This window comes from Saccoglossus kowalevskii, chromosome 10 (genome assembly GCF_978046115.1).
Source record: "Saccoglossus kowalevskii chromosome 10, keSacKowa6.1, whole genome shotgun sequence".
In the NCBI taxonomy this organism is placed as follows: domain Eukaryota; kingdom Metazoa; phylum Hemichordata; class Enteropneusta; family Harrimaniidae; genus Saccoglossus; species Saccoglossus kowalevskii.
Genome location: NC_140650.1, coordinates 21,906,087 through 21,933,859, shown reverse-complemented (window position 1 = coordinate 21,933,859; position 27,773 = coordinate 21,906,087). Strand labels below are relative to the sequence as shown.

General features: G+C 35.3%; 1 protein-coding gene across 1 annotated transcript; it reads left to right on the top strand.

Annotated features, from left to right (window-relative positions):
• Positions 1 to 409: 409 nt before the first annotated feature.
• Positions 410 to 25,182, top strand: LOC102803451 (ABC transporter G family member 20-like). The gene is made up of 18 exons (XM_085504642.1): positions 410 to 543; positions 1,177 to 1,336; positions 1,917 to 2,071; positions 2,947 to 3,054; positions 7,752 to 7,920; positions 9,195 to 9,269; positions 10,183 to 10,303; positions 10,508 to 10,601; positions 11,585 to 11,750; positions 12,035 to 12,138; positions 12,834 to 12,907; positions 13,286 to 13,401; positions 16,750 to 16,820; positions 17,402 to 17,490; positions 18,723 to 18,826; positions 19,437 to 19,596; positions 20,904 to 21,008; positions 24,850 to 25,182. Exons 1-18 carry the CDS (start codon positions 410 to 412, stop codon positions 24,954 to 24,956), a joined length of 2,112 nt encoding a protein of 703 aa, XP_085360768.1. The 3' UTR covers positions 24,957 to 25,182.
• The last annotated feature ends 2,591 nt before the right edge of the window (positions 25,183 to 27,773 follow it).

Here is a 27,773-nt window from a genome sequence, read left to right as displayed (position 1 = left end):
TTCACCATGTTTCACAAAATAAACCTGCAAAATTGTTTCCATATTTTTTTTCAAAAATTTTGTTCAAAACCTGTAGCAAATGAAAAGTTATGCCTATTTGGTCCAAAATTATGAAAAAAATTGTAGAAAAAAAACCTAAAAATGTGCGAATTGTTGCATTAAAATTTTGTTGCTGAAAATATGATGTTCAAATGATTAGTTTTATTGAGGAAACAATTTGGAGTGTGTTCTATGATAAATGTATAGAAATTGACTTTCTCTGTGTCTGTGTGGTGTTAATGAACCGACTTTTATTAGGGTCACAAACTTTCAGCGGGAGATCAAAGGACACGATCAAAGGTTACATCTAGTCTCTGTACCAATAACATAAAATGACATCGGCGGTTTCTTATCCTGTGTAGTAACCACCATGTCTTTGCAGACTAATATGGGAATGCCCGGTAGCAGTGAGATTGCGGTGTTGTGTGAAGACGTCCATAAATCCTATGGTAAAAGTTCACCTGTGTTGCATGGCATTGACCTAACGTTACCACAGGGAGCAATGTAAGCGTACATACTTCTTGGTCAATCTCTGTATATTTCTTGACATTCAGAAATGATTCACCATTAATGTGTTAAATTAAATTTGCCTCAATTTATTTCGCTGTATATTATTTAGTTGTCAAACAGGAGGTCCCATTAAACTTCTGTCAATGTACATGTATCCTAAAATGCATGTGATCAAAACAGATGCAATCCCTGGGATGTAAACATAGATATTGTTATATTTTAATGTTGCCTTTGTTTTGAAAAAAAGCAAAGGAGATTATGTTTTGTTTCTGTATAGCCCTGTAAGTATGATAGGTTAATTTTGGTTTTGGGATTTATTGTATGTACCGGTACATTCATTACATATCTATGCATGTCATTAATTTGATATGTCAATGTGATTGTGTGTGTGTATTTAAGATGCAAGTATATACTCTCTGTGTTATTCCAATAACCATGAAATCCTTTAAAACAGAGATTCATTGAACTAACACTTCATATATAAGTTTTTCCCCGGTGTAAAATATATTTTCTCACAGTCTCACAAGCCTAGATCCTCTCCAGTGCAGAATATGCACACTATTATGTGCACATCTTAAAATTGAAATTCTATCAAAGATCCTAGATGCGTTTCTTATTTTTGAATAGCTATGGCTTACTGGGACCAAGTGGATGTGGGAAAACGACATTACTTAGGTGCATGCTAGCAAGGCTAAACAATGAAAAAGGCAACATCCTTGTACTTGGACAGAAACCTGGAACAACTGGTCATGGTGTGCCAGGAAAGTTGGTTGGATATATGCCTCAGGTAAGAAGATCATTATTTATCCAGTTGGGTGTCATTATGTCCATCGTTTCTCTAACCTAACAGTTGTTATAATGACAAAAGAGAATAAAGTATTATTTGATGGCCACAAACATGTCATGTGGCTTTCTTGTCAAAAATCTCTCGGTGTCTTTTTATGTCTAATGCCTATAATGTCATAACTGATTGACATGTATTTTATCAGCATCCTTTGCATCCCTTTTTTCCCATGATGCACCATAGTCTCATCCCAATATAGTGTATGCCAACATATTATGTCATTCTTATGTGCCCTGTTACACCCATATTATCCAAAACCATCTCATCCCATCCAATCTAACCCACACTATGCTGTAGAATTATACTTCAATATTACAACCCATCCCTTTTTATCCTTGACACCATGACAAAACCCACCATTCACCCAACTTACCCATTTACAACCCATTTCATCATGTTTTTCAATATACCATATCCCATTCCAGCCCATTCTATTCCATGTGATCCCCAATCTAACCCATATATCCCTCCATTGATTCACCAGTCCATACCACTTTTTGAATTATATTTTATACTTTCGCAGGAAACAGCTCTTTATGTTGAATTCTCAATTGGAGAAACTCTCACCTTTTTTGGGAGACTTAATAAAATGACATCCAGACAGATAAATGACAGGATACAGTTCCTGTTAGAATTCTTAAATCTACCTCCCAAATCTACCATCATAGGTCATTTAAGGTAAGGTCATTCTAAATTTGTTATAATTTAGTGACAGATGCAGGTACTTGTACAACCGTGAAATGGGAGGTGAAAAATTCAGTTTTAGCTTGGTGCTAAAAGAAGTAATCTGAATTTTCATATTTCATTTAGGACTAGCTAATGAAAAGATTTGTTTATGTTCCTCAGATGCTGCACCTTTATCTTATTGTTTTTTTTGTTGTGTGTGTTTTTTAATTATTTCATATTTACAAATACCGTATTTACAGACCAACCTCCCTCCATCTCCAATAAAATAAATAGTGATCTGCTGGTCTGACATCAGAAAAAAAAGTACTTCTACAATCCATTTGCATGCACTGGTTTTTAATTTCACTACCATATTTTTGCTAATACTGTAAGTAAAATCCAATAAATTAAAAACATTTCAACATGTAACAATATAGCTCATTGTTTCCCTGCAAAGTTTGTGAATTTAAAAACTCAGTAAAATTGCTCAAAACATCAAAATGTGAAATTAAAAACCAGTGAAAATAAATGGCTTTACAGTACTTGTATTAAAATACAGTGAAAATAAATGGTGTTACAGTACCTGTATTAAAGTCCAGTTAAAATAAATGGTTTTACAGTACCTGTAATAAAATACAGTGAAAATAAATGGTTTTACAGTACTTATATTAAAATCCAGTTAAAATAAATGGTTTTACAGTACCTGTAATAAAATCCAGTTAAAATAAATGGTTTTACAGTATTAAAATATGACATTACCTGCTACATTAAAGTACATTACTGTAGGTTGATGCTATAAATGTTTTCGACATTTTATTATTACCGGGGGTAGAGCAAATGCATTGTATCATATATTGTATTTTATATAGTATGATATTTGTTTTCAGTGGTGGACAATCTAGAAGAGTCTCCTTTGCTGTAGCTCTGCTGCATGAACCTGAGTTGTTGATTTTAGATGAACCCACTGTTGGTGTGGATCCCGTTCTAAGAGCCAGGTTTAGTTATTATTCTATTTTTATCATCTTGAACTCCGATGTCAATGAGTGTCACCTTTTACAAAATAGGCACAAATACATTGTTTCTATAATTTTAATCACAACCTGTCGCTAATGGGGAATTGAATTCAGTCCAAAATTGATAATTGTAGATAGATACACAAAAAATCTGTAAAATTTTGAACCGAAATTTGTTAAAGAGAAATTATGGTTTTATAGAGTTTTGAAAAACAGTTAAGGTAGCGAGAAGGGAAATTTTCACTTTTTTCTTGATTTTTCAAAAATTGATAAAACGGTTACTTTAGACCTTGATACATCACCCCAGGTTTACAAAAGATCGAAATTGCGAAATAACGTTGCTCAAATTAGTGTTTTAAAACACTAGCAGAAAAGACTACAACTGCCGTTTCGTGGATATTTGCATAATGTTTATCTTTGAAAGGGTTTAAATGATAACATCTTATCTGTATACTCTGTTGTTGACGATTCTGATATAACGGGTGATAAGCTTCCAGTTGCAAACAACGCGTGTTTATCTAACGTCCATTGTCAGCATTATTGTCAGTCGAGACTTCGTCGGAGAAACATGGTCATACAGTACTCATTTCGCCCAACCTTCCGCTTTTACATCGACCGCTTATCGCTTAATTTCCGACCACACGGTCTTGTCCGACCGGAAACCGACCGCATTTTAATCGCGCTTTTTTTTCGCTCGCTCATTGAAAACATTGACCGCTCGCCCAAACACTGAAAACTGGCACATGGGTGGTCGAAATGGTGGTTTTGATAGTAAAGTGTGAACATACAACTAGTATTAACTATTATTAAATTCTGTACGACACTTCAAATCTAGTAGTTGTATGACACTTGTATCGTGAAAGCAACTGAACTGGGACCTCTTGTTACGTGTTTTGGGTGCTTGTTCTAGATGTAATATGTTTTTTTATTTTAATGAGACAGTTACGTAAAAAAAGCCTAGGTAACTCCTTTTGACAGAGCAGAGAAACGAGGAAATGTTAGTGATTAACTCCAAAAATAACGATACCGAATCCACATCAGTCCACGTCTGGTAAAATTTGACATTAAATTTTTAAAATTAAGTCACGATCATTGAATGAGCTCGGTCTATACCGTATACGTACCACAAAAGTGTTCCCACAAAAAATATTTTCGACTAAAAACGGCCACATGCCCTGAAAAAATCGAACAGAGCTTGACATGTATGAATAATTTATTGGGCTTAAAAGAAAAACGTGTCAAATTTAGTTATAGCCATAACTATTTGGTGGCCAGTCGATGAACAATTCAAAACTCAGGATTCACACGGAAGTCCTTCAGGGCTGAAAATCATCGACGCTACTCTGGTTTACTTTATTTCACAACTTGCAGAGAAAACTGATTCGCCTGAACTCTAATGTATCTTAGCCTAGTATTTTCTTTTTGAACTAAGGTCAAATTCCATCAGTTTGTCAAAATATATGTTTTTCAGCGAATAATTTTGAAGCCTGTCACAGCACAAAAAACCATGTGAATCGACGCCGGTGATTGGATTGTACGAAGACCCTTCAATTAGCGTCAAATATGCTTTGTTACAACATCACCTGAGAGTCACCTGATCGGAGCACGACCTGGGTCACAGAACCATATTTGTCCGTATTATCAACAGGACTTTGCAAAATAACCACACCCACATTTTCAATCTTTTTTAGCGCGGAAGTTGCCAACAATGTTAAAAAAAATCGTGAATTTCATGGATTCGAATAAAATAAAGCAAGCGATTGATAAGGATGATTATTAATATTTTCCCCGATGCTCTTCGAATTTTCATTTTTTTTATTTCAAGGTAAAAAATGGCTAGTTGAAGTTGCATCGTCTTCAATGCGGTTGTTTCACCGCGAACAACTCTAGCTCTGTTTTGGGCATGGTTTAGTTTTGCGATGTAAAATAAAATATATATTAAAATAATAATATTGATTAATTATTTGGGGTTTCAGCCCACAAATTACGGACATGATCCCCATGAATTACGGTCAATGTTTGTCTTCTCTCGGCTGATTGTCACGGTGTTGTTCGACGCCCTTCCTAAACTCAGTATGGAGAAACCAACGGGGATTGACGATCCAAAGAAACACTAGAAATTATAAACGAAAGACGAGATTTTTCTACATATTTACAAACATACTGTCATGACAAACATATGTAAAATTAACAAATACACAAAGAGGTATAATATTAGGTTTTATTTTAGGCTTATAAATATTTTCTTTCACTCAGCTCATGCATGTAACTGCCATTTAGCTTTACGGTCCTTCAGCATCGGGGAAAACAACAATAATTATACAAAACACATTGCGAAGACTCAACAATCAGGAAAGAAACCCCAGACAACCATGTTGTACTTGTGTTGAAATACATTTTGTATTTCACGTCAGAATATTGTTTAAAATAAAATATTCAGTCCAAGCCAAATCGAGGTCAAATGGTCAGGTTGCGTGCATATAATTATATATAGTTAAAACAAAAAGTATTTGAACTTTTGTCAGCTGTTCAACATCTATAAAAACCAGAAAGACAATTATAAGACAATGTGAACCTCGGAAATTATTCTGTTAGTCTGAATTTTAAATGCGCGCGAGCGAGCAGGTGGGCGGTGATATTTCGGGGTTTGCGCGGTCGAAAATAAAGCGGAAATTGTCTGGTCGAATTCAACAAGCGGTCGCAAAAGTGAGAGAAAAAGGTGATTGGAAAGCGGAAGCGGGCGGGAGGTTGTGCGAAAGGAGTACTGTAACTTTGCACAACTTTTTTTTAAATTGTTTTATTTTCCAAGTCAATATTCTATTTTACTAATACATTTTTTTTTCTAACGCATTGGCGAAGAAAAGAAAAAAAGCGTTGACAGACGAGGCAAAGAAAAATCTGCCAGTCAGTGTCGCACTCTGACACAGCAATTTTTTTTCAAACATCGGCCATTTTGTTTCACCATGAAAACTGTTTTTAGATGTCTTATCAGAGACACTTGAAGGATTAGCTTGTTTGTAAACTGTCAGCGTGTACAGTGGGACAGGAATGTTTGTCAGAGGATTATCCCTCGTTGTTCGTTTGCATAACAATGGAAAACCCGAACGTTCCTGGAGTACGGACTCAAATGCCAGCAGTTTTCTTCATTTTTCACGCTCGAGCTTGAAATTATTCATTATCTGACACTCTTTATGAGTTCTATGATATCAGTGGTTAATATGTTTGGCCATTTTTAGTGTATATTTATAATAATGCAGCAAATCTACAGTGTTTTATTAACCAAAACTGTTTTTCGCGTTTTTCTCGAGTTGAAGTTTTTATCGAGTACGACTCATTGGGATCGCCGCCAAATCAAGTGTGTGCGAACTAGGACATTCAAACTCGCAGTTATCGTTCAAAAGATAATGATGGTGCGAAATATATCTGGGTTTTTAAAGAAAATGCTTTGTCACAGAATAATAGTCTGTTAAAGGTACCAAGTATGAAATAATTTGGGGACAAAAAAACAAACCTGCATAGAAATCGGAATAATAGGTCTTTTGATTATCGGAGACGCATTTCAATGGACTTGATTACGGACAATGCATGACGTAAATTTCACCAGGAAATTCCGCAGTGTGCTCTCGCAATCGCGGACTTAGTCATTTTTACAAGGTTCGCCATTTTTGATGTCACGTGATAATTATGTAAACAATGTCTGTCCAGTTTGTGCGAACTTGCACCTCTATACTTAGTCTTTTGATATATATAACCTAAATCACTGTTCTGAACGAGACCACAGACAGAGAATGTTTTATTTAAAAACGTCACAAAACCTTCTCGCTACCTTAAGTATTACTGTGACCACAAGAATAGAATGGCAATATTGCAGTATGACGCACTGTTTTGCAAACAAAAAAAATACAAAAAAAACAAAAAAAAACTAAGTGTTGTCACAGGAGACAATGGCTATATTGTGAGCAATATGGCTATATCATTAGCAAAACAGTGTTGCATATTCCAATATTGCCATTCCATTCTTTCTTGTAGTCACAATAATGTGAAATGAAAGTGAATGATTTACTGTAAAATACTTTATTTTAGTTAGATTAATTTTCGCTGAAAAGAATTTTTGGGTGTTTTGTATGGAATTAATTTTCACTGATTTTTGACAAGTTGAATGTAAAATGTAGAAAAAAAGGTATAGTCGCTAGATTTTATTTTCACTTCAGTGAAAATAACAAAAATAAAGTATTTTACGGTTAGTTGTCAAGATTTAATTATTTTGTGACATGTTTAAACACTATAATGATAACCTGTTATTCAATATCAATCTGATAATAATCAGATGCAAGTATTTGTCAACCAATCAGAAAGAGACTTGTGTGTAGTTGGTAACATTGGTTCTATTTGGTCAAAAGAATTGTCATTCATAGATTGAGGTAACCAAAGTGTAGACATCAATAACTAGAAATATATTTAATATCTTTCTGTGCTTAATAAACATTCATATTTGGGGGAGGCTCTATCAGAAATAACTTGTTGTTTTAATAATATAGCATTTATTATCTAGTAGCAACTATGGTTGGTTTCTATGTATTTTTTCCTCATGTATTTATATGCTAATTTATGCTAATGAATTCAAACTGGATTTTTCTGGTTTCTCTGTATCAGATTTATCTTTTTGTTTTTGTTTACAGGATCTGGCAACATTTGATTGAGTTGACAAAATCTGGTAATGTGACAATAATTATAACTACCCATTACATCGAGGAGGCAAGACAAGCTGATATTGTAGGACTTATGAGAAATGGACATATATTGGCCGAATCACCTCCTCAACAACTAATCAGCCATCATAATCTGGAGGTACGTGTAGTACCGGTAATCAGTGTGATAACATCAGTTATGCAATTTTAAATTCAGTGAAAGACTAATTTTTTCAAACTTTTAGAGTCAGAGAAATCTTTAAATATGACACTTTACAGCCGTTCTGAGAATTATTCAGACAGGCAACTGAATATATCAAGCAATATATCTTGGAACTTTGAAATTGTTCTTTTCCAATCCAATCTAGACTTGATGGCATTGTTGTATTGACACACCCACAATTGGGATCATTCAATTATCTTGCTAGATGCGGGTAAAACTCTGTTTTCAAAACGACATGCGTTGGTTACCATACATTAACAGGTTATATGTTGTATATGCATTCATATGCATATGTTTTATTTTAAATTGGTATAACTGTCTGAGTCCACCTGATATAGCGTAATTTACAAAACAACTCCCGAGTGTTGAGTAACCCCAGGTATTAATGAACTCGTCGTTGGCGGAAAGGCTCAAAATAAATAAAAGTTTCTTAGCATTGGACAGTTTTGGTCCAAACTAAAAGTTGTTTTACATTACTGGTGCATTATGTATCAAATTCAGATTTTTTACTGAGGTGTGAGAGTACGTTAAGGATACACGGACGGAAAACTTGATTATAAGGGTTTGATGGACTTTGTCAAATCAAAAGTGCCTTCCTTGAGCAAATCACTTTTTCCACTGCAGTTTGAAAATAACAGGGTATGACGACGGTTATTATGCCTAGTCCATTTTTGTAACAGGTACAACTGACTAAAATGAGCGACAAATTTAAGCAACACCCAATTTGTGATTTTTAAAATTACTGAATATATGTACAATATAAATATAAAAAAATAAAGAATGGTTGCTGTAAACGCACACTAGATAATACTTGCAATTCACCAAGCCGACAACCCCTATGAAATAGTAATCCCAAACCACGCGCCCGTCAATCAAGTGGCGCCGACAAGTCTAGATTGGGCAAAGACCAAAGTGTTTTGCAAAGTTGCAAGTCATTTTGCTAACTGACTGTCTGAATAATTCTCAGAACAGCTGTAAGTGTTAAAGATGTTTGTCTTTGATAACATGTTATTAGTATGCAACCACACTAATGTCTTTTTGACAAGTCATGATAACAGGTAAAAGGAAAACATTTTATCAAAAATACCGTCTGGAATACATACCAGATAAGTGTTAAATGCCAGACTGGCCATTTTTTTCACTCCTTTCACGAACATTAATAAAAGAAATAGTCTTTCCAATCATAATAATCTAATCAGATATTTTTTTAGACATTAGAAGCTGTGTTTTTAAAGCTTTGTCAGCAAGATTACAAAGTCAATGAAGACGATGGTGTTGACAGTTCCGTAAGTAATGACAATTCTATAAAAGAAAGTATTTGAACACATATTTAAGTTGTAATTATTCTATCCCACAGTGCTTAAAAACTTGCACAATCGATAATTAATTCATTTACTTTCAAAAGTTTCATTCGATTTCAAAATGACACATACCGGTATATACACATGTATAACTTTATGACATCCACACTTATAATATTTCAATGTAATATAATTTAATTTTTGTTTATAACTAATGGTATTTTATGGCTTATAATATAATGTAATACAGCAGATTTGTATTCAACAACCCAGGTCTTATAAGGGACGACGTCAAAAGATCGATGTCGGATAAAAAACTTAATTCTTTTAGTTTTTTCCCCAAACCCCCCACCCCCCACTGAAACTTAATTGATAAATATTGATCATGGTGTCAGACTACATTAACCATTAAATACAAATTGATAATCGGACAGTAGTATGGCATAGCAGTTGGTTGTAATAATGAAGCGGAGTATACACATGCGCAAACTACTTTTCAGGGTTCTGCGCATGCTCTAGGTCCATGACCTGAAATTGACCTCATTTGACTCACATATTTACACTCGGACCAAACCATTTTCTCGTCTTGGATGTTTTGTTTTTTTCATTTTCTGTTATTTTTGTCTATGATTGGATAGAAAAAAATCGAACTACAAATACTCCAAGTTTTTTTTGACTTCATTAAAAAACAAAATCGTTTTTGTAGGATGGAAACTTTTTGAGGTGAAACCCCCCGCCCCCCACCGCCAAACTAAAGCAAATAAGTTATTTATCCGACATCGATCTTTTGACGTCGTCCCTAAAGAAGTGTCTGTCTATTTTGCAGTTGTTATTCACATATTTGAATATTTTCCATGATTGTATTGTTTATTTATGCTAATATTATTATGCTTTAAAGCTAGAACCAGTTTCTGTGACTTACAAGAAAATGAAGCCTTTACATAGAGATTATGAAGATCCTGATGAAAACACAGCTCTCCTAGGACATAGAGATTCTGTCAAAGTAAAATCAAAATCAGGTACTCAAATTTGATTTTCTTCAATTAGCATTTGTTAGAATCAATGAAAAATTGTGTACTAATATTTCACAATTTAAAACTAGCTGTACATTCACACTTATGGTGGCAAATTTCTCAACCTAGTATGTGTCATCGTCTCCCCAAAAAGTTGGAAAATGTCATTAAAATCTTTGTTCACATGTTTGTTTGTTTTTGACTCCCTAGGTTGTTGTCAGAAATTCAATGCCTACTGCCCAAGTATATGGAATGTACTAGCTATTTTCATTAAAGACTTGATTAGATTCAAAAGACGACCAGGGTAAGTGGGCTTTATTATAAAATATATATCTGGCTATAGTACATACTACTAAAGCATATTACTACATTAAGTCTAGCCTCAGGTGTACTATGTACTAGCCACTTATATCTGTTGAAAAATAGCTGGTTATTAACAGTGTTGAAAAATAGCTGGTTATCAAAACTACATGATCTGAAAAAAAACATACAACAAAACCTGTTGATATACAAATAACAAAACAACACTGTCAACAATTATGTAAGGAATACTATATGAATACATGGATGTCAAACATGAACAGTACTGATTCAAAACCAAGGACTTTTAAATTATTCAAAAATAACATCCAACAGGAAACCTATTTACAAAAACTCAATGACAGAAAAGCAATAGGGACACTTGCAAGATTTAGAATGAGTTGTCACAAACTGAAAATTGAAACTGGTCGTCATCAAAAACCTAGAATACTACTACAAAGCAGAACTTGCCAAAATTGAAGATGAAGAACATTTCACAACCAAATGCATCTTATATGCAAACAACAGAGGCATTCTATAATATATGCAACAGCCAAATCCTGTATACTAGTAGATGGATTCCAAGATATAACTACCGGTAGCTAAAAAACATTCATAATAATAAGAACACTTCACTAATCAAAGAAACCATAAAGTACAGTAACAGTGTTACAACATAAGGAATACATTACCGGCATAAATAAACAACATATGCCATATTCTTACATATTGTAAATTGTCTCACCTTTACGGCTAGTCTTATAATCACTCAACTATGTAAAAACTTTATTAACTTGTTAACCAAAATAGAAATGTCACATTATCTTTACGGTATTAATAAAGAATTCTATATCTAGATAAGATAAGATCTTTTGCATCTAAGTGGGAGTAAAATTATAGATCATCATCATCTATTTGTACTCATCATTCTGATCAATCTAAAAATCAAAACATTATGAATAATAATCTTGTTTATGTTATTAATAGTTTCCTGATATTTCAAGTCATTCTTCCTGTCATACAAGTTGTTCTTTTCTGTCTTGCTATTGGTGGAGATTCTCATCATATACCAGTTGCCATAGTGAATGAAGAGAATCCTCCCGCTTTAAGTCAACATTATCTTAACCATCTAGACACAAAAATCATCCACCAGGTGAGTGTTTTTTATTTGAGAGTCAAGTCATGAGTTTAACATCAAATTTGTATTGCAATATTTTTTGCTCATTTTATGAATTTTTCGATAATTTCTTTGTAATTTTTGTACAACTAGACTTAATTTTCCATTAGTAAAATACAAATCTGGAAACATTTTTGAAGGTTTATTTTGTAAAAGATAACAAAAATTGCATTGACAAGCTTCTCATAGTACCTTTTTATTATGTTATTCATCATTATTTATTGAGTTAACTGAAATTGTTTCTGTTTTTTTTTTTGCAGTATGCATTTGAGAATATGTCAGATGCCATGTCAGCAGCAAAAAGAGGTGAATATTGGGCTGTGATTCATTTTGGACCAAATTTCTCACAAGATTTGTTAAAAAGGTAATGATCATTATGGGTATAGAACTAACAATAATTTTGTATCAGGCGACAGATCCTAGCATTATCACTGTTGTCTCTCCTGACATTTGTATGCACGAATTGCAAATGTGAGTACTTCACAGTACATACGCATATAGTGCATTTCGCAATAGAAACAGTGCTGTGTGTCCTTCCTATATGTATCAAAGTATTTTTTATCCCAGAATCCTCCTGGCCGAGGAATGAATCTCAGCCAGTAACTTTAACCTCTCCAAATTGAGTTCATCTGAGACATCTGACTATTGTTTATGCATGTTGGTTTTCTCAGAGTCTGTTTTTTGCTTTCAGTAACACTGCACTGCACTCAAATTGCATATATCACTTGCTGTCTAATTATGATGGAGTAATTTGTTTAATTTTCTGTTTTAAAATCCTGAAAACAAAAGAACGCCATGCAAATCTTGTTAACAATTTCTTCGAATGCACAAGTATATAAATGAGTAAGAATAAGGCCGGTTTACTGACATGTATTTAGGATTGGATCATTTTTGAATTAAAGGCGTAGACCTTTTCAGATAAATTGTATTCAACTATCAGAAAGAGATTACTCTAGATTAGAAACTGGATGTAAATCAATGTAATAGATCATGTGCTACTTTGATTCTTTCTACAGTAGATTACAATGATTAGGTTGGCTAATTATTTTTTTTTTTCAGATATATGCTTGGAATGAAAGTGGACAATGAAACCATTGTAGGCAGCACAATACTAGTGTCTTTAGATATGACAAGTAAGCATCACAATTTGTTTATACTATAACACATGTTAAAATAGCTACATGCCATTTTAGTGAATTTGACTCAATGTATGAATTAAAAGATTCTTCATTCAGCCAGGATTGTGCAAGCATTGTGAGCATATGCTTCATTCGCTACTTCATGCATTAGCGAAATTATCGATTAGCTAAATTAACTAAAATAACAGGTTAGCTAAGTCATGTTTTACAGTATCAATTCAATACAACTCTAATCATTCAATTATTTTCTGATACAGTTTACAATAAATGGTTATATAGTTACTAACTTTAGATGGTAAGTATATCAATAAAATATAATATGTTTGATAATGAGTTCAGGGTTGTTGGTAATATCATTGTTTTGTTTTTCAGATGTACAAATAGCAGTAACTTTACAGCAAGAAATTATGACTGCATTTCAAGATTTTGCTAACAACATATCTCTGTCTCTTGTCGGCAATACTTATCTAGCTCAGTTACCAATAGTAGTGAGTATCAGTTGTTCATTCTGTCTAATTCTATTGTCTTTCTGTTTTCTCGGAGGAAGAGCATATTTGAACTAATCTATGACTGATCTCCAGAGCACTACATCGGTGAACTAGCTTTGGTGTTGCCATCCAGGCACCTTGACTGCTCTTTGCCAACTCCTTGCAATACCATTCAAGCAACTATGTGCTTCCATCCAAGTACCTTGACTGCTGCCATCCGAGCACCTTGAGTGCTGCCATCCAGACACCTTGAGTGCTGCCATCCAGGCACCTTAAGTGCTGCCATCCAGACACCTTAAGTGCTGCCATCCAGGCACCTTAAGTGCTGCCATCCAGGCACCTTAAGTGCTGCCATCCAGGCACCTTAAGTGCTGCCATCCAGGCACCTTAAGTGCTGCCATCCAGGCACCTTAAGTGCTGCCATCCAGGCACCTTAACTGCTGCCCTCTAGGCACCTTTACTGCTGCCATCCAGGTATCTTGACTACTGCCATCCAGGTACCTTGACTACTGCCATCCAAGTACCTTGACTGCTGCCATCCAGTCACCTTAAGTGCTGCCATCCAGGTACCTTGACTACTGCCATCTAGGCACCTCAAGTGCTGCCATCTAGGCACCTTAACTGCTGCTATCCAGGCACCTTGACTGCTGCCATCTAGGCACCTTGACTGCTGCCATCCAGACACCTTGACTGCTGCCATCCATGCACCTTAAGTGCTGCCATCCAGACACCTTAAGTGCTGCCATCCAGGCACCTTAAGTGCTGCCATCCAGGCACCTTAAGTGCTGCCATCCAGGCACCTAAGTGCTGCCATCCAGGTACCTTAACTGCTGCTATCCAGGCACCTTGACTGCTGCCATCTAGGCACCTTGACTGCTGCCATCCAGACACCTTGACTGCTGCCATCCATGCACCTTGACTGCTGCCATCCATGCACCTTGACTGCTGCCATCCATGCACCTTGACTGCTGCCATCCATGCACCTTGACTGCTGCCATCCATGCACCTTAAGTGCTGCCATCCAGACACCTTAACTGCTGCCATCTAGGCACCTTTAGTGCTGCCATCCAGGTACCTTGACTACTGCCATCCAAGTACCTTGACTGCTGCCATCCAGGCACCTTAAGTGCTGCCATCCAGGTACCTTAACTATAGTCATCCAGGTACCTTGACTACCTACTGCCATCTAGGCACCTTAAGTGCTGCCATCCAGGTACCTTGACTACTGCCATCTAGGCACCTTTACTGCTGCCATCCAGGTACCTTGACTACTGCCATCCAAGTACCTTGACTGCTGCCATCCAGACACCTTAAGTGCTGCCATCCAGGTACCTTAACTATAGTCATCCAGGTACCTTGACTACCTACTGCCATCTAGGCACCTTAAGTGCTGCCATCCAGGCACCTTAACTGCTGCCATCTAGGCACCTTTACTGCTGCCATCCAGGTACCTTGACTACTGCCATCCAGGTACCTTGACTACTGCCATCCAGGTACCTTGACTACTGCCATCCAAGTACCTTGACTGCTGCCATCCAGGCACCTTAAGTGCTGCCATCCAGGTACCTTAACTATAGTCATCCAGGTACCTTGACTACCTACTGCCATCTAGGCACCTTAAGTGCTGCCATCCAGGTACCTTGACTACTGCCATCTAGGCACCTCAAGTGCTGCCATCCAGGTACCTTAACTATAGTCATCCAGGTACCTTGACTACCTACTGCCATCTAGGCACCTCAAGTGCTGCCATCCAGGTACCTTCACTACTGCCATCCAGGTACCTTGACTACTGCCATCTAGGCACCTTGACTGCTGCCATCCAGACACCTTGACTGCTGCCATCCATGCACCTTGACTGCTGCCATCCATGCACCTTGACTGCTGCCATCCATGCACCTTAAGTGCTGCCATCCAGACACCTTAACTGCTGCCATCTAGGCACCTTTAGTGCTGCCATCCAGGTACCTTGACTACTGCCATCCAAGTACCTTGACTGCTGCCATCCAGGCACCTTAAGTGCTGCCATCCAGGTACCTTAACTATAGTCATCCAGGTACTTTGACTACCTACTGCCATCTAGGCACCTTAAGTGCTGCCATCCAGGTACCTTGACTACTGCCATCTAGGCACCTTTACTGCTGCCATCCAGGTACCTTGACTACTGCCATCCAAGTACCTTGACTGCTGCCATCCAGGCACCTTAAGTGCTGCCATCCAGGTACCTTAACTATAGTCATCCAGGTACCTTGACTACCTACTGCCATCTAGGCACCTTAAGTGCTGCCATCCAGGCACCTTAACTGCTGCCATCTAGGCACCTTTACTGCTGCCATCCAGGTACCTTGACTACTGCCATCCAGGTACCTTGACTACTGCCATCCAGGTACCTTGACTACTGCCATCCAAGTACCTTGACTGCTGCCATCCAGGCACCTTAAGTGCTGCCATCCAGGTACCTTAACTATAGTCATCCAGGTACCTTGACTACCTACTGCCATCTAGGCACCTTAAGTGCTGCCATCCAGGTACCTTGACTACTGCCATCTAGGCACCTCAAGTGCTGCCATCCAGGTACCTTAACTATAGTCATCCAGGTACCTTGACTACCTACTGCCATCTAGGCACCTCAAGTGCTGCCATCCAGGTACCTTCACTACTGCCATCCAGGTACCTTGACTACTGCCATCTAGGCACCTCAAGTGCTGCCATTCCAGTCCCCTTCATCCATCATAAAGAAATAATCTTTGAATATCTTATGCCACTCTTTGTGATGTGACCCATTGTTCTGACCATGTAAATTATTCCTGTAAATGTACAGATGACTCCTTGTCTTTAAGCAGATTGGTTGTATGGTAAAATTCATGTGCAGAGTTGTTATATTGCAGTGGAGTGTAGTCACTGCGTATAACTTGTAAACCACCATTATATTAGTTAGATAACTGTATATAACTTGCTAAATTGCTATTGTAAATCAGACTTTGTACCTTGGATAAGTCTGTGTAGCTCATATAGGCAAGGTGCAATTGAAAAAGTTGGTCAAGGATGGGGTTCAAAGCGACTGACCAATTACACATTGGATATTCTCATCAAATAGACACATTAGAATGATCCTTTCAATGTCACATGACATGCATTAAATAATTATTAACAAGCAAATGACAGAGCATACAATGGACATTGTTGTATTCATATAAATTAATCTTAGTTGCTCACTTGCTTTCCATTTTGAAGTCAGAAATTCAAACTTGAATGCCATTTAATCCAAACAACAGGATAAATCCTGTAACGCAATGGTCACTCCTTGAATTTAATATACTAATTATAATTACTTACACTTTGTTTTGTCAGTTTACAGAACCAATTTACGGAAATGCAGATTCCTCGTTTACTGATTTTATGGCACCTGGTGTCATATTGAGGTGAGAGGTCATAGCCTTCAACTTTAAGTATCCATAACCTAGTATTTCCCACATGAGACATCATCTACTGTATTAAGAGCAGAACCTGAACAAAACAAGTGGGTGCTGCTGTATGGTCAAAACTAGGTTTAACTTTCAATATATTTTTGTTTCTGGCATAGTTTTTGGTTAAAAATCCAGTTTTATCGAAGAACCAATAAGCTTTTCCATGCATATATAATTATAAATATTTTTTGGGGTTTTAATTTTAAATTTGTCAATTTAACAAATTGATAATGTTATTAATCTTTTCTAATAACTGTAGATGAAATGCTTTATATTTCTTTCAAACTTGTGACCAATATACGAGTATGTTACTTTAATTTTTTTCTTATTAGAAGAAATATTATCATTATTACCGTAAAATCTGCATGTTTAATAGAAACCAAACCCATTCTTTTTGAGCAATTGAGAACAGAAATTTTACCATTTTTCATATGTGTAAATGCTCAAATAGAAACCGCATACCCTGTTGCATTTCACCACTTACTATAAAATCTGAGAGACAACAACAAATTATCAATCTGTTTTTTTATTCACAGTATCACATTTTTTCTCGCCGTTGGTTTAACTGCATTGACTTTGATCATTGAAAGAAAAGAAGGATTACTTGACAGAAGTTGGGTTGCTGGTTAGTTAAAATACAATTTTCATATGTATTCAATTATTATAATAACTTTATTACACAACTAAATCATCTGAGGATTTAGTAAGGTAAAGAGAATAACAAGACATAAATAAACAAATGTAATAAAGACAAACAATAAAACGGACAAAATAAAGACTAAAGAAATATCAAAATAATAACTTTAATATTCTCGTAACTTTTAATCAGGGATTTATAGATAGTATCTTTAAGGTATAGTGAAAGGGCTTTTGCATTTTTCATTTCCTCAAGAAAAATATCATCTGGTAAATTAGACTTGAGATCACAATCTTCAAAAAGTCTTTTCCTTTCACTTTTAAAGGAAGGACATTTAAGGATAAAATTCTTCTCATCATCAAGAGAATTTATATTACATCTTTTACATGTTCAGTCATCTAAAAAAATGTTTGGTTTGTTCCTTCTCCCTAGTTCAATCTCTAGATTGTGATCACTGAGTCTAAATTTACTTAACATTTTTCAAAGGTTGAAATTATTATTGTAATAATTCAATTATTGTTGTCAAGAATTTATAAGACAAAGATATGTGACTTCAGATATATCCATGTATTATAACATGCGATGGTGATGCTATTCCATGTGAGATTTTCTAGTGTACTTCAATCAGACATGTTCCTACCTATGAAAAAATATCAGAGAAAATATAATGAATAATTGAAAAGGTTCAATATTGTAAATAAAAATAGAGCAAAACAAAAGATTATTGCTTCAATAAAAACACATGATAGATTTTCTTTGTGTACATAAAAACCCTAGCAACAGTAGCTTAGGATGGACATTAGCACTTTAAACACCATTGTCAACTTTTGGCACCATCTCTGAAATGATTTTCTACAGTCTGCTTCTTCCCACATGAAAGATTATTGGAAATTGACAAATTTGTTGATAAAAAACTAAAAATAATATCTGAAACTGTCTGTATGATCCAAAATGATGACGACATTTGGTGACTATTTTGTAAAATGTGAAAAGTATTTGCACTGAATTTTGGACAGGAAAAAATGTGGCACTCAATGGGTTAATAGGTAATGTTTTCTTTGCCAAAAATTAATGAACATAAAAATGTGCAAACCCTTTGACGAAAACACTTACAAACCCCCCTCATTTCTTCAAACACATATAAGTCTAAAAGTTTTACAAAATGTGTTAGCCAGTAGCAGCTAATTATGGATTCAGCTAATTATATAATTTTGTTTCAGGTGTGAATGCAGCCGAGTTGATGTTAGCTCATCTCATGACTCAATTTATAATTATGATGATGCAAATAGTGCTTGAATTAGCATTCATATTAGGAGTCTTTAAGGTTCGTTTGTTTGTTTCTTTACTCAGCATCCAATCATATTAAAAGCTTGTTTTGACCCACAGCATGTCTGTATTCAAAGATATTTAATACGTATTTATATTTGGTGCTAGAGAGTCTACTTTACTAATTAAAATTACTCCACCATGATGTTCTGTTATTTCCACAAACTTAAGCATGTCATTCCATAAAAATAAATATAGAATTTATTAATTCATGTTTGTACTTTTATTCAATATGTATAGAATGATTTTATTGAATAAGATTATTGCACAAGTGAGTTGGGGCATGGACCATAGGGAGGATGGTTGAGGTGACACATCCTTTTGATAATAGAGAACACCAGTATCTTTGGCCTGCTTGTTAAAAAGTGATGTTGGTAATTTCTAATTAATTCGGTGAGCTAATTAGTAGTACTGCTGTTGTAATCACACTGGCATTGGGTGTAAATCACCAGTTGTATGATTTCATGTCAACGAAAAATCTATATTATACATTGTATGGGACCCACATTGACCCCCCCCCCCCATAGTGGTGAGATATAAAGTGCGATACATGTGTAGTGGCTTTAATCTTGCTCATGCAGTACATTTCCATCTTTGTGTTATTTTAGGTTCCGTGTGAGGGCTCCATTCTCTTAGTTCTTATATTAACGCTAATGCAAGGGTTTTGCGGTATGTCATATGGACTACTAATTTCAGCATGTATTGACGACGAAAATGCTGCCGTACAAGTATCGCTTGGATCGTTTTACCCGAATCTACTTTTAAGCGGTGAGTGTCCTTCCCACAATGTCACTAAAGTGGGCGTTGCTATATGATTTATATGTTTTATAGCCCTATAATGCCCTCATAGTTTTCTGTGCAAGAGGTCATTCAGGTGAACTCAGGTCAAACACCTGTATTAAATCTTTCATTGAAGCACAAGTTTCTGACATCCCACTAGAATGACGGTCAGAAATGTAAATTTAACATTTTCTTCAGGTGGTTAGTTCAGCTGTTTTTCTATAATATAATTCAGTTACTATTATGATCACATTAGAACTGATGCAAACTTTGGGGAATTGAATCCAAAAACACTGTGCCAAATAAAACTATCATATTACTTTAAAAATTGCTACTCTAGAAATTAATGCTTTTTTAATCTGTAAGGATAATTTCAGGTGGGAAACCCTCAGAAAAAGAATGAATAATGTTGATAGTTACTGTAGCTACAAGTATAAGTCTAAATTTTCATAATATTGGTGCTTTAGTAGTAACATACACTTCTATGCTTTCTTTGAAATGCATTGACCAACTTCTGACTAACCTATACAATACGTGATCTCAACACATATGCTCATTAATTTACTTTTTTATTAGGTTAAATATGGCCTACTGATGGCCGTTTTTAGCATCAAATTCCCTAATATCTTGAACATGTCCACAACTGTTTCTCAGATTTCAATTTCCTGTCTAAATGTTGTGCAAAGTTTTCCACATTTTTATGTATTTTGCTTTGTTGATTTTGGGTGATATATTTGAAAATGCTATATGTGGTTTATTCTATGTAAAATGTCAAAATTTGACATTGACATACAAAAAGTGAAACTTAGAAAGATTGCAGGTTGAGTTGTACGGGTACATAATTTCGTTTATGTATTATATCCAGTCAATAATTTTGATCAAAGCTAATGCTAACAGTGAATTTCATGAAGACATGAATGTTTGTTTTTTTTTAGATCTCATATGTGCTTAATGCATGGCATTAAATTAATTGTGTAAAATTAAAAAAAAAAAAAATTAAACAAGTTTTGTTTTGCTCTCCTGGGCAAAATTTGAATGGGTGAATGGCTTGTGAGTGATTGCTTATTTCAACTGGAAATATTTGCTGCGAAGACTCATGGTTAATTGGCAAGGGTTTTTTTGAATGAATGGTCAAAAAAATGTAATCATGTCTTCATGAAATTAACTGTATTGATTTGTATGAAACCTAAATTATTGAAAGATTTACATTACTGTGCTCATTGTGTATAATTTTAAATATCAAAGTCACTAAATTACTGACAGGGAATATATCATTTACATTGTTTTGTTTTTAGGTATAATATGGCCAGTTGAAGCTATACCGTATCCTCTGCGGTATCTTAGTTACGCTTTACCGCAGACATTCGCAACAGAAGCTATGAGATGTATCATGTTCAGAGGTAGGTAGAAATAAAACAGAATAAATTATTTAACATAAATGTACTCTTATTTCTAACATCAATGTCTGCTCAGTTTGTAAAAAGGTGTGCTCAAAATAAATGAAAAATTATTGTTGATGTCATTTTCAAGTGATTTTTACACTCGACTACATCATTGTTACTAACAATTCTTAGCTTATGGAGATGATGTTTGTAGTGGTGATGATGATGATGATAATGATGATGTAATGGTTGTGGTGGTGGTGATGATGTAATGGTTGTGGTGGTGGTGATGTAATGGTTGTGGTGGTGATGATGTAATGGTTGTTGTGGTGGTGATGATGTTGTAATGGTTGTGATGGTGATGATGTGGCGGTGATGATGTGGTGGTGGTGATGATATTGCAATGGTTGTGATGGTGATGATGTAATGGTTGTTGTTGTGATGGTGATGATGTAATGGTTGTGATGGTGATGATGTAATGGTTGTGATGGTGATGATGTAATGGTTGTAATGGTGATGATGTAATGGTTGTTGTGATGGTGATGATGTAATGGTTGTTGTTGTGGTGGTGGTGATGATGTAATGGTTGTTGTGATGGTGATGATGTAATGGTTGTGATGGTGATAATGTAATGGTTGTAATGGTGATGATGTAATGGTTGTTGTTGTGATGGTGATGATGTAATGGTTGTTGTTGTGGTGGTGGTGATGATGTAATGGTTGTTGTGATGGTGATGATGTAATGGTTGTTGTTGTGATGGTGATGATGTAATGGTTGTTGTTGTGATGGTGATGATGTAGTGGTTGTTGTTGTGGTGGTAATGATGTTGTAATGATTGTGATGGTGATGTTGTAATGGTTGTGGTGATGGTGATGATGTAATGGTTGTTGTTGTGATGGTGATGATGTAATGGTTGTTGTTGTGATGGTGATAATGTAATGGTTGTTGTTGTGGTGGTAAGGATAATGTAATGATTGTGATGGTGATGATGGTGATATAATGGTTGTGATAGTGATGATGTAATGGTTGTTGTGGTGGTGGTAATGATGTTGTAATGGCTGTGGTGATGATGTAATGGTTGTGATGGTGATGATGTAATGGTTGTGATGGTGATATAATGGTAGTGATGGTGATGATGATATAATGGTTGTGATGGTGATGATATAATGGTTGTGATGGTGATGATGATATAATGGTTGTGATAGTGATGATATAATGGTAGTGATGGTGATGATGATATAATGGTTGTGATGGTGATGATATAATGGTTGTGATGGTGATGATATAATGGTTGTGATGGTGATGATGTAGTGGTGATGATATAATGGTTGTGGTGGTGGTGATGATGATGTAATGGTTGTGGTGATGATGATGTAATGGTTGTGATGGTGATGATGATCTAATGGTTGTGATGGTGATGATGTAATGGTTGTGATGGTGATGATATAATGGTTGTGATGGTGATGATGATATAATGGTTGTGATGGTGATGATGATATAATGGTTGTGATGGTGATGATGATATAATGGTTGTGATGGTGATGATATAATGGTTGTGATGGTGATGATATAATGGTTGTGATGGTGATGATATAATGGTTGTGATGGTGGTGATGATGATAATGGTGATATAATGGTTGTGATAATGATGATATAATGCTTGTGATGGTGATGATATAATGGTTGTGATGGTGATGATATAATGGTTGTGATGGTGATGATGTAGTGGTGATGATATAATGGTTGTGGTGGTGATGATGATGTAATGGTTGTGGTGATGATGATGTAATGGTTGTGATGGTGATGATGATATAATGGTTGTGATGGTGATGATGTAATGGTTGTGATGGTGATGATGTAATGGTTGTTGTTGTGATGGTGATGATGTAATGGTTGTTGTTGTGGTGGTGGTGATGATGTAATGGTTGTTGTGATGGTGATGATGTAATGGTTGTTGTTGTGATGGTGATGATGTAATGGTTGTTGTTGTGATGGTGATGATGTAGTGGTTGTTGTTGTGGTGGTAATGATGTTGTAATGATTGTGATGGTGATGTTGTAATGGTTGTGGTGATGGTGATGATGTAATGGTTGTTGTGATGGTGATGATGTAATGGTTGTTGTTGTGATGGTGATAATGTAATGGTTGTTGTTGTGGTGGTAAGGATAATGTAATGATTGTGATGGTGATGATGGTGATATAATGGTTGTGATAGTGATGATGTAATGGTTGTTGTGGTGGTGGTAATGATGTTGTAATGGCTGTGGTGATGATGTAATGGTTGTGATGGTGATGATGTAATGGTTGTGATGGTGATGATATAATGGTAGTGATGGTGATGATGATATAATGGTTGTGATGGTGATGATATAATGGTTGTGATGGTGATGATGATATAATGGTTGTGATAGTGATGATATAATGGTAGTGATGGTGATGATGATATAATGGTTGTGATGGTGATGATATAATGGTTGTGATGGTGATGATATAATGGTTGTGATGGTGATGATGTAGTGGTGATGATATAATGGTTGTGGTGGTGGTGATGATGATGTAATGGTTGTGGTGATGATGATGTAATGGTTGTGATGGTGATGATGATCTAATGGTTGTGATGGTGATGATGTAATGGTTGTGATGGTGATGATATAATGGTTGTGATGGTGATGATGATATAATGGTTGTGATGGTGATGATGATATAATGGTTGTGATGGTGATGATGATATAATGGTTGTGATGGTGATGATATAATGGTTGTGATGGTGATGATATAATGGTTGTGATGGTGGTGATGATGATAATGGTGATATAATGGTTGTGATAATGATGATATAATGCTTGTGATGGTGATGATATAATGGTTGTGATGGTGATGATATAATGGTTGTGATGGTGATGATGTAGTGGTGATGATATAATGGTTGTGGTGGTGATGATGATGTAATGGTTGTGGTGATGATGATGTAATGGTTGTGATGGTGATGATGATATAATGGTTGTGATGGTGATGATGTAATGGTTGTGATGGTGATGATATAATGTTGTGATAATGATGATATAATGGTTGTGATGGTGATGATATAATGGTTGTGATGGTGATGATATAATGGTTGTGATACTGATGATGTAGTGGTGATGATATAATGGTTGTGATGGTGATGATATAATGGTTGTGATGGTGGTGATGATGATAATGGTGATATAATGGTTGTGATAATGATGATATAATGCTTGTGATGGTGATGATATAATGGTTGTGATGGTGATGATATAATGGTTGTGATGGTGATGATGTAGTGGTGATGATATAATGGTTGTGGTGGTGATGATGATGTAATGGTTGTGGTGATGATGATGTAATGGTTGTGATGGTGATGATGATATAATGGTTGTGATGGTGATGATGTAATGGTTGTGATGGTGATGATATAATGTTGTGATAATGATGATATAATGGTTGTGATGGTGATGATATAATGGTTGTGATGGTGATGATATAATGGTTGTGATACTGATGATGTAGTGGTGATGATATAATGGTTGTGATGGTGATGATATAATAGTTGTGATGGTGATGATGTAATGGTTGTGATGGTGATGATGATATAATGGTTGTGATGATGGTGATGATGATATAATGGCTGTGATGGTTGTTGTTGTGATGGTGATGATGTAATGGTTGTGGTGGTGATGGTGATATAATGGTTGTGATGGTGATGATGTGGTGGTGGTGATGTAATGGTTGTTGTGGTGATGGTGATATAATGGTTGTCATGGTGAGGATGTGGTGGTGACGATGTAATGGTTGTTGTTGTGGTGATGATAATTTTAAATCCCATAATTATTTTTTCCAGGTTGGGGACTAACGTACATACTTGTACTTAGAGGATATCTGGTGACCATTATTTGGGGAGCCGTGTTAACGATTGCAGCTGGTATCTTCATCAAAATCAGAAAATGAGTTGGATGAAAATAGACCACATTACTGCACGTTATAATGCTGATTTAGAAGTTACGCTATTTTGTCCATTAGAAGTGCTTCTATAATATAAGAGCACATATGCAAGTCATTTACGCAAATGTATAAACTATTATTAAAACAAATGCGAGTTATGAATTTATAATCACTTGAACTGTAGTAGAAGAAAATAAATTAAGTTCAGAGTATTCCAATTGGTAATAAATAATATTGCCACTGTACTGTAACCTTGCTCACTTTACAAGACATCACAGGGTATCAAAGGTGGATAAAGTTAATGGTGTGCAATTCGATAAAGATCTCATTGAAATCATACAATTAATTATCCACTGTTAGTTATTGTTTTATTGTATGATAGACTTCTACATATATTTTAAGTACATTGATGTTTTCAAAGACAATATTTATTGTGTGTGATCTGCAATTCAATGCAATTTTTGGGGGGATTTTGAGATCTATAGGGAAAAAAACATTTTGTATTTGTTGGGGTTATTATTTTTGACTCCTGTGTGCGAAGCACAAAAAGGGAGTCTTTGCAGTTAGTGTGTCTGTATGTGTGTGTGTGGGTGTGTGTGTATGTGTGTCCGTCTGTTCCACTGATATCTCAAGAACCATACATCAGTTTTTGATGAAACTTGGTGCATAGATGCTCTGGGCAAATGCGCAGATTTGATGAGGTTTTGGTAAATATCCATGCATATTAATTACCTAATTTGCATGATAATTAGCTGATTTTTAGCTGTTCCATGACTGTTCCACTGATATCTAAAGAACCACTCATTGGATTTTGATGAAACTTGGCACACAGATGCTCCAAACTAATGCGCAGATTTGATTAGTTTTGGGTAAAAATCTATGCAATATTAATTACCTAATTTTCGGCTTTTCCACTGATATCTCGAGTACTAATCATCACATTTCAATAAAACTTGGTACATAGATGTCATAGGACACTGCACAAACCTGATAGTTTTTAGGGTAATATCAGTATATATTAATTAGCTAATTTGCATAATTAATTAATTTTCAGCTTTTGATATTTCAAGTAGTAATCATCACATTTCAATGACACTTGGTACATAGATGTCATAGGACACTGCACAGACCTGATAGTTTTTAGGGTAATATGAGTATATATTAATTACCTAATTTGCATAATTAATTAATTTTCAGCTTTTGATATATCAAGTAGTAATCATCATATTTCAATGAGACTTGCTACATAGATCTTCTAGGATTATGCAGACACCTGATTAGTTTTAATTGGATATTAATTACCTAATTTGCATAATGTTCCACTGATATATAAAGAACCACAAATTGGATTTTAATGAAACTATGCAGAAACCCAATTAGTTTTCGGTAAATATTTATGCTTATTAATCACCTAATTAGCATAATTAATTAACACTGATATCTCAATTACAGATCATCACATTTGAATAAAATTTGGTACATAAATGCTCTAGGACAATAGACAGGCCTGATTAATTTTGATTAATATTAATTCTCTAATTAGCATAATAATTCATAATTTTTTTGTTCTGTTCTGTTCATATTAGTTACCTGATTTACATAATTAGTTTTCAGCTTTTCCATCAATATCTCGTGTACAAGTAATTTTTAATTAATTTTTAATGTGTCTTCAATACTCTCAGCACACGGGAGTTCTTTCTAAGCTTTCTTTGATTATTCTTCTGTTTCTATTTTGCTATGCAATGCAATGCAATGATTTTTTTCATAAGTGATTCTTTCAAATAAAGGGTTATATTTATATTTCTACGTAATGGAAACTGTTGTACCATTTACACTTTATGCAAGAACGTTGTGAAAAACTGCTTTCAAACTTTCTCTTAGAGTTTTTTTTTTTTCAAATTTGTCTGGGTATACAACTTTAAAACTTACATCTTTTGATCTCTTTGTATTCATTTGTTTTCACATCGTAACATATTTTTGATCAATACAACTTTGAATATACAGTGGGCCTCACTATTAAGTCATACCACAATAAGTGTCAATGTTGCCCAAGTCGTGAGTAATTTGATGGTTCCCAAAATTCTATTGCCTGCAGCTTGGCTCAAGGTGTCATCTCAAAATTTACAGGTTTCTTGGCCAGTACTGCTCTTAGACTGATAAAATCCCTATAAAATTCACTGTAATGTAAACAAAAAATCATTATGATCTTCAGTCTGAGTAAAAGTTATCTAGTCTGGCTGGACTTGATCAATCATATTTTTTGTACATTCATTCTGGTGACAACATTTTGTGGGCATTCAACGTTTGACATATCCATAGCAACATGGCGGCAAATCGATCATTGCTGCTTAAAACTACAGTATCTTTATTATTATTTCTCCATCTGATTTTTATTTCACAAAAACAGGTAAACTACTTTGCCAATTTGGCTGAACTTTTTGGATGGTGATTGGAACCAATTTGTTCTTGTGTTTCCGGAACTAGTTGGATGTTACAGGGTCTGTCCACCATCTTGTAATTTTCGAAAATTTGGCAACGATTTAAACAGTCATCTCCTAAACCACCGAAGCGACAGGCTCAAATTGTAACCATTAACTATATTCGCATTTACCACACGTTATTTGGGACTGCGTTGTAGCGCAATCGGGAGCTCATCTGCTTGCAGTGGCAAGTGAATCCTGCATTTTGTGTCTATGTTTTCGTGCATTTACAATCTTTATAGATATGAAATCCTTGAAATTATTCGTTAAGTTATTCCTGTAATTGTATAAAGTTAATTATATGTGTGAATGGTCATGTTCAATTGGGTTCGTACTGGTAGAT

Excerpts from the sequence above, each read along its gene's own strand:
- LOC102803451 (XM_085504642.1), top strand. The coding sequence starts at position 410 with ATGTCTTTGCAGACTAATATGGGAATGCCCGGTAGCAGTGAGATTGCG. Across the intron at positions 1,337-1,916 it reads TGGTTGGATATATGCCTCAG|GAAACAGCTCTTTATGTTGA; the intron begins GTAAGAAGATCA and ends ATACTTTCGCAG. Across the intron at positions 13,402-16,749 it reads TAGCTCAGTTACCAATAGTA|TTTACAGAACCAATTTACGG; the intron begins GTGAGTATCAGT and ends TTGTTTTGTCAG.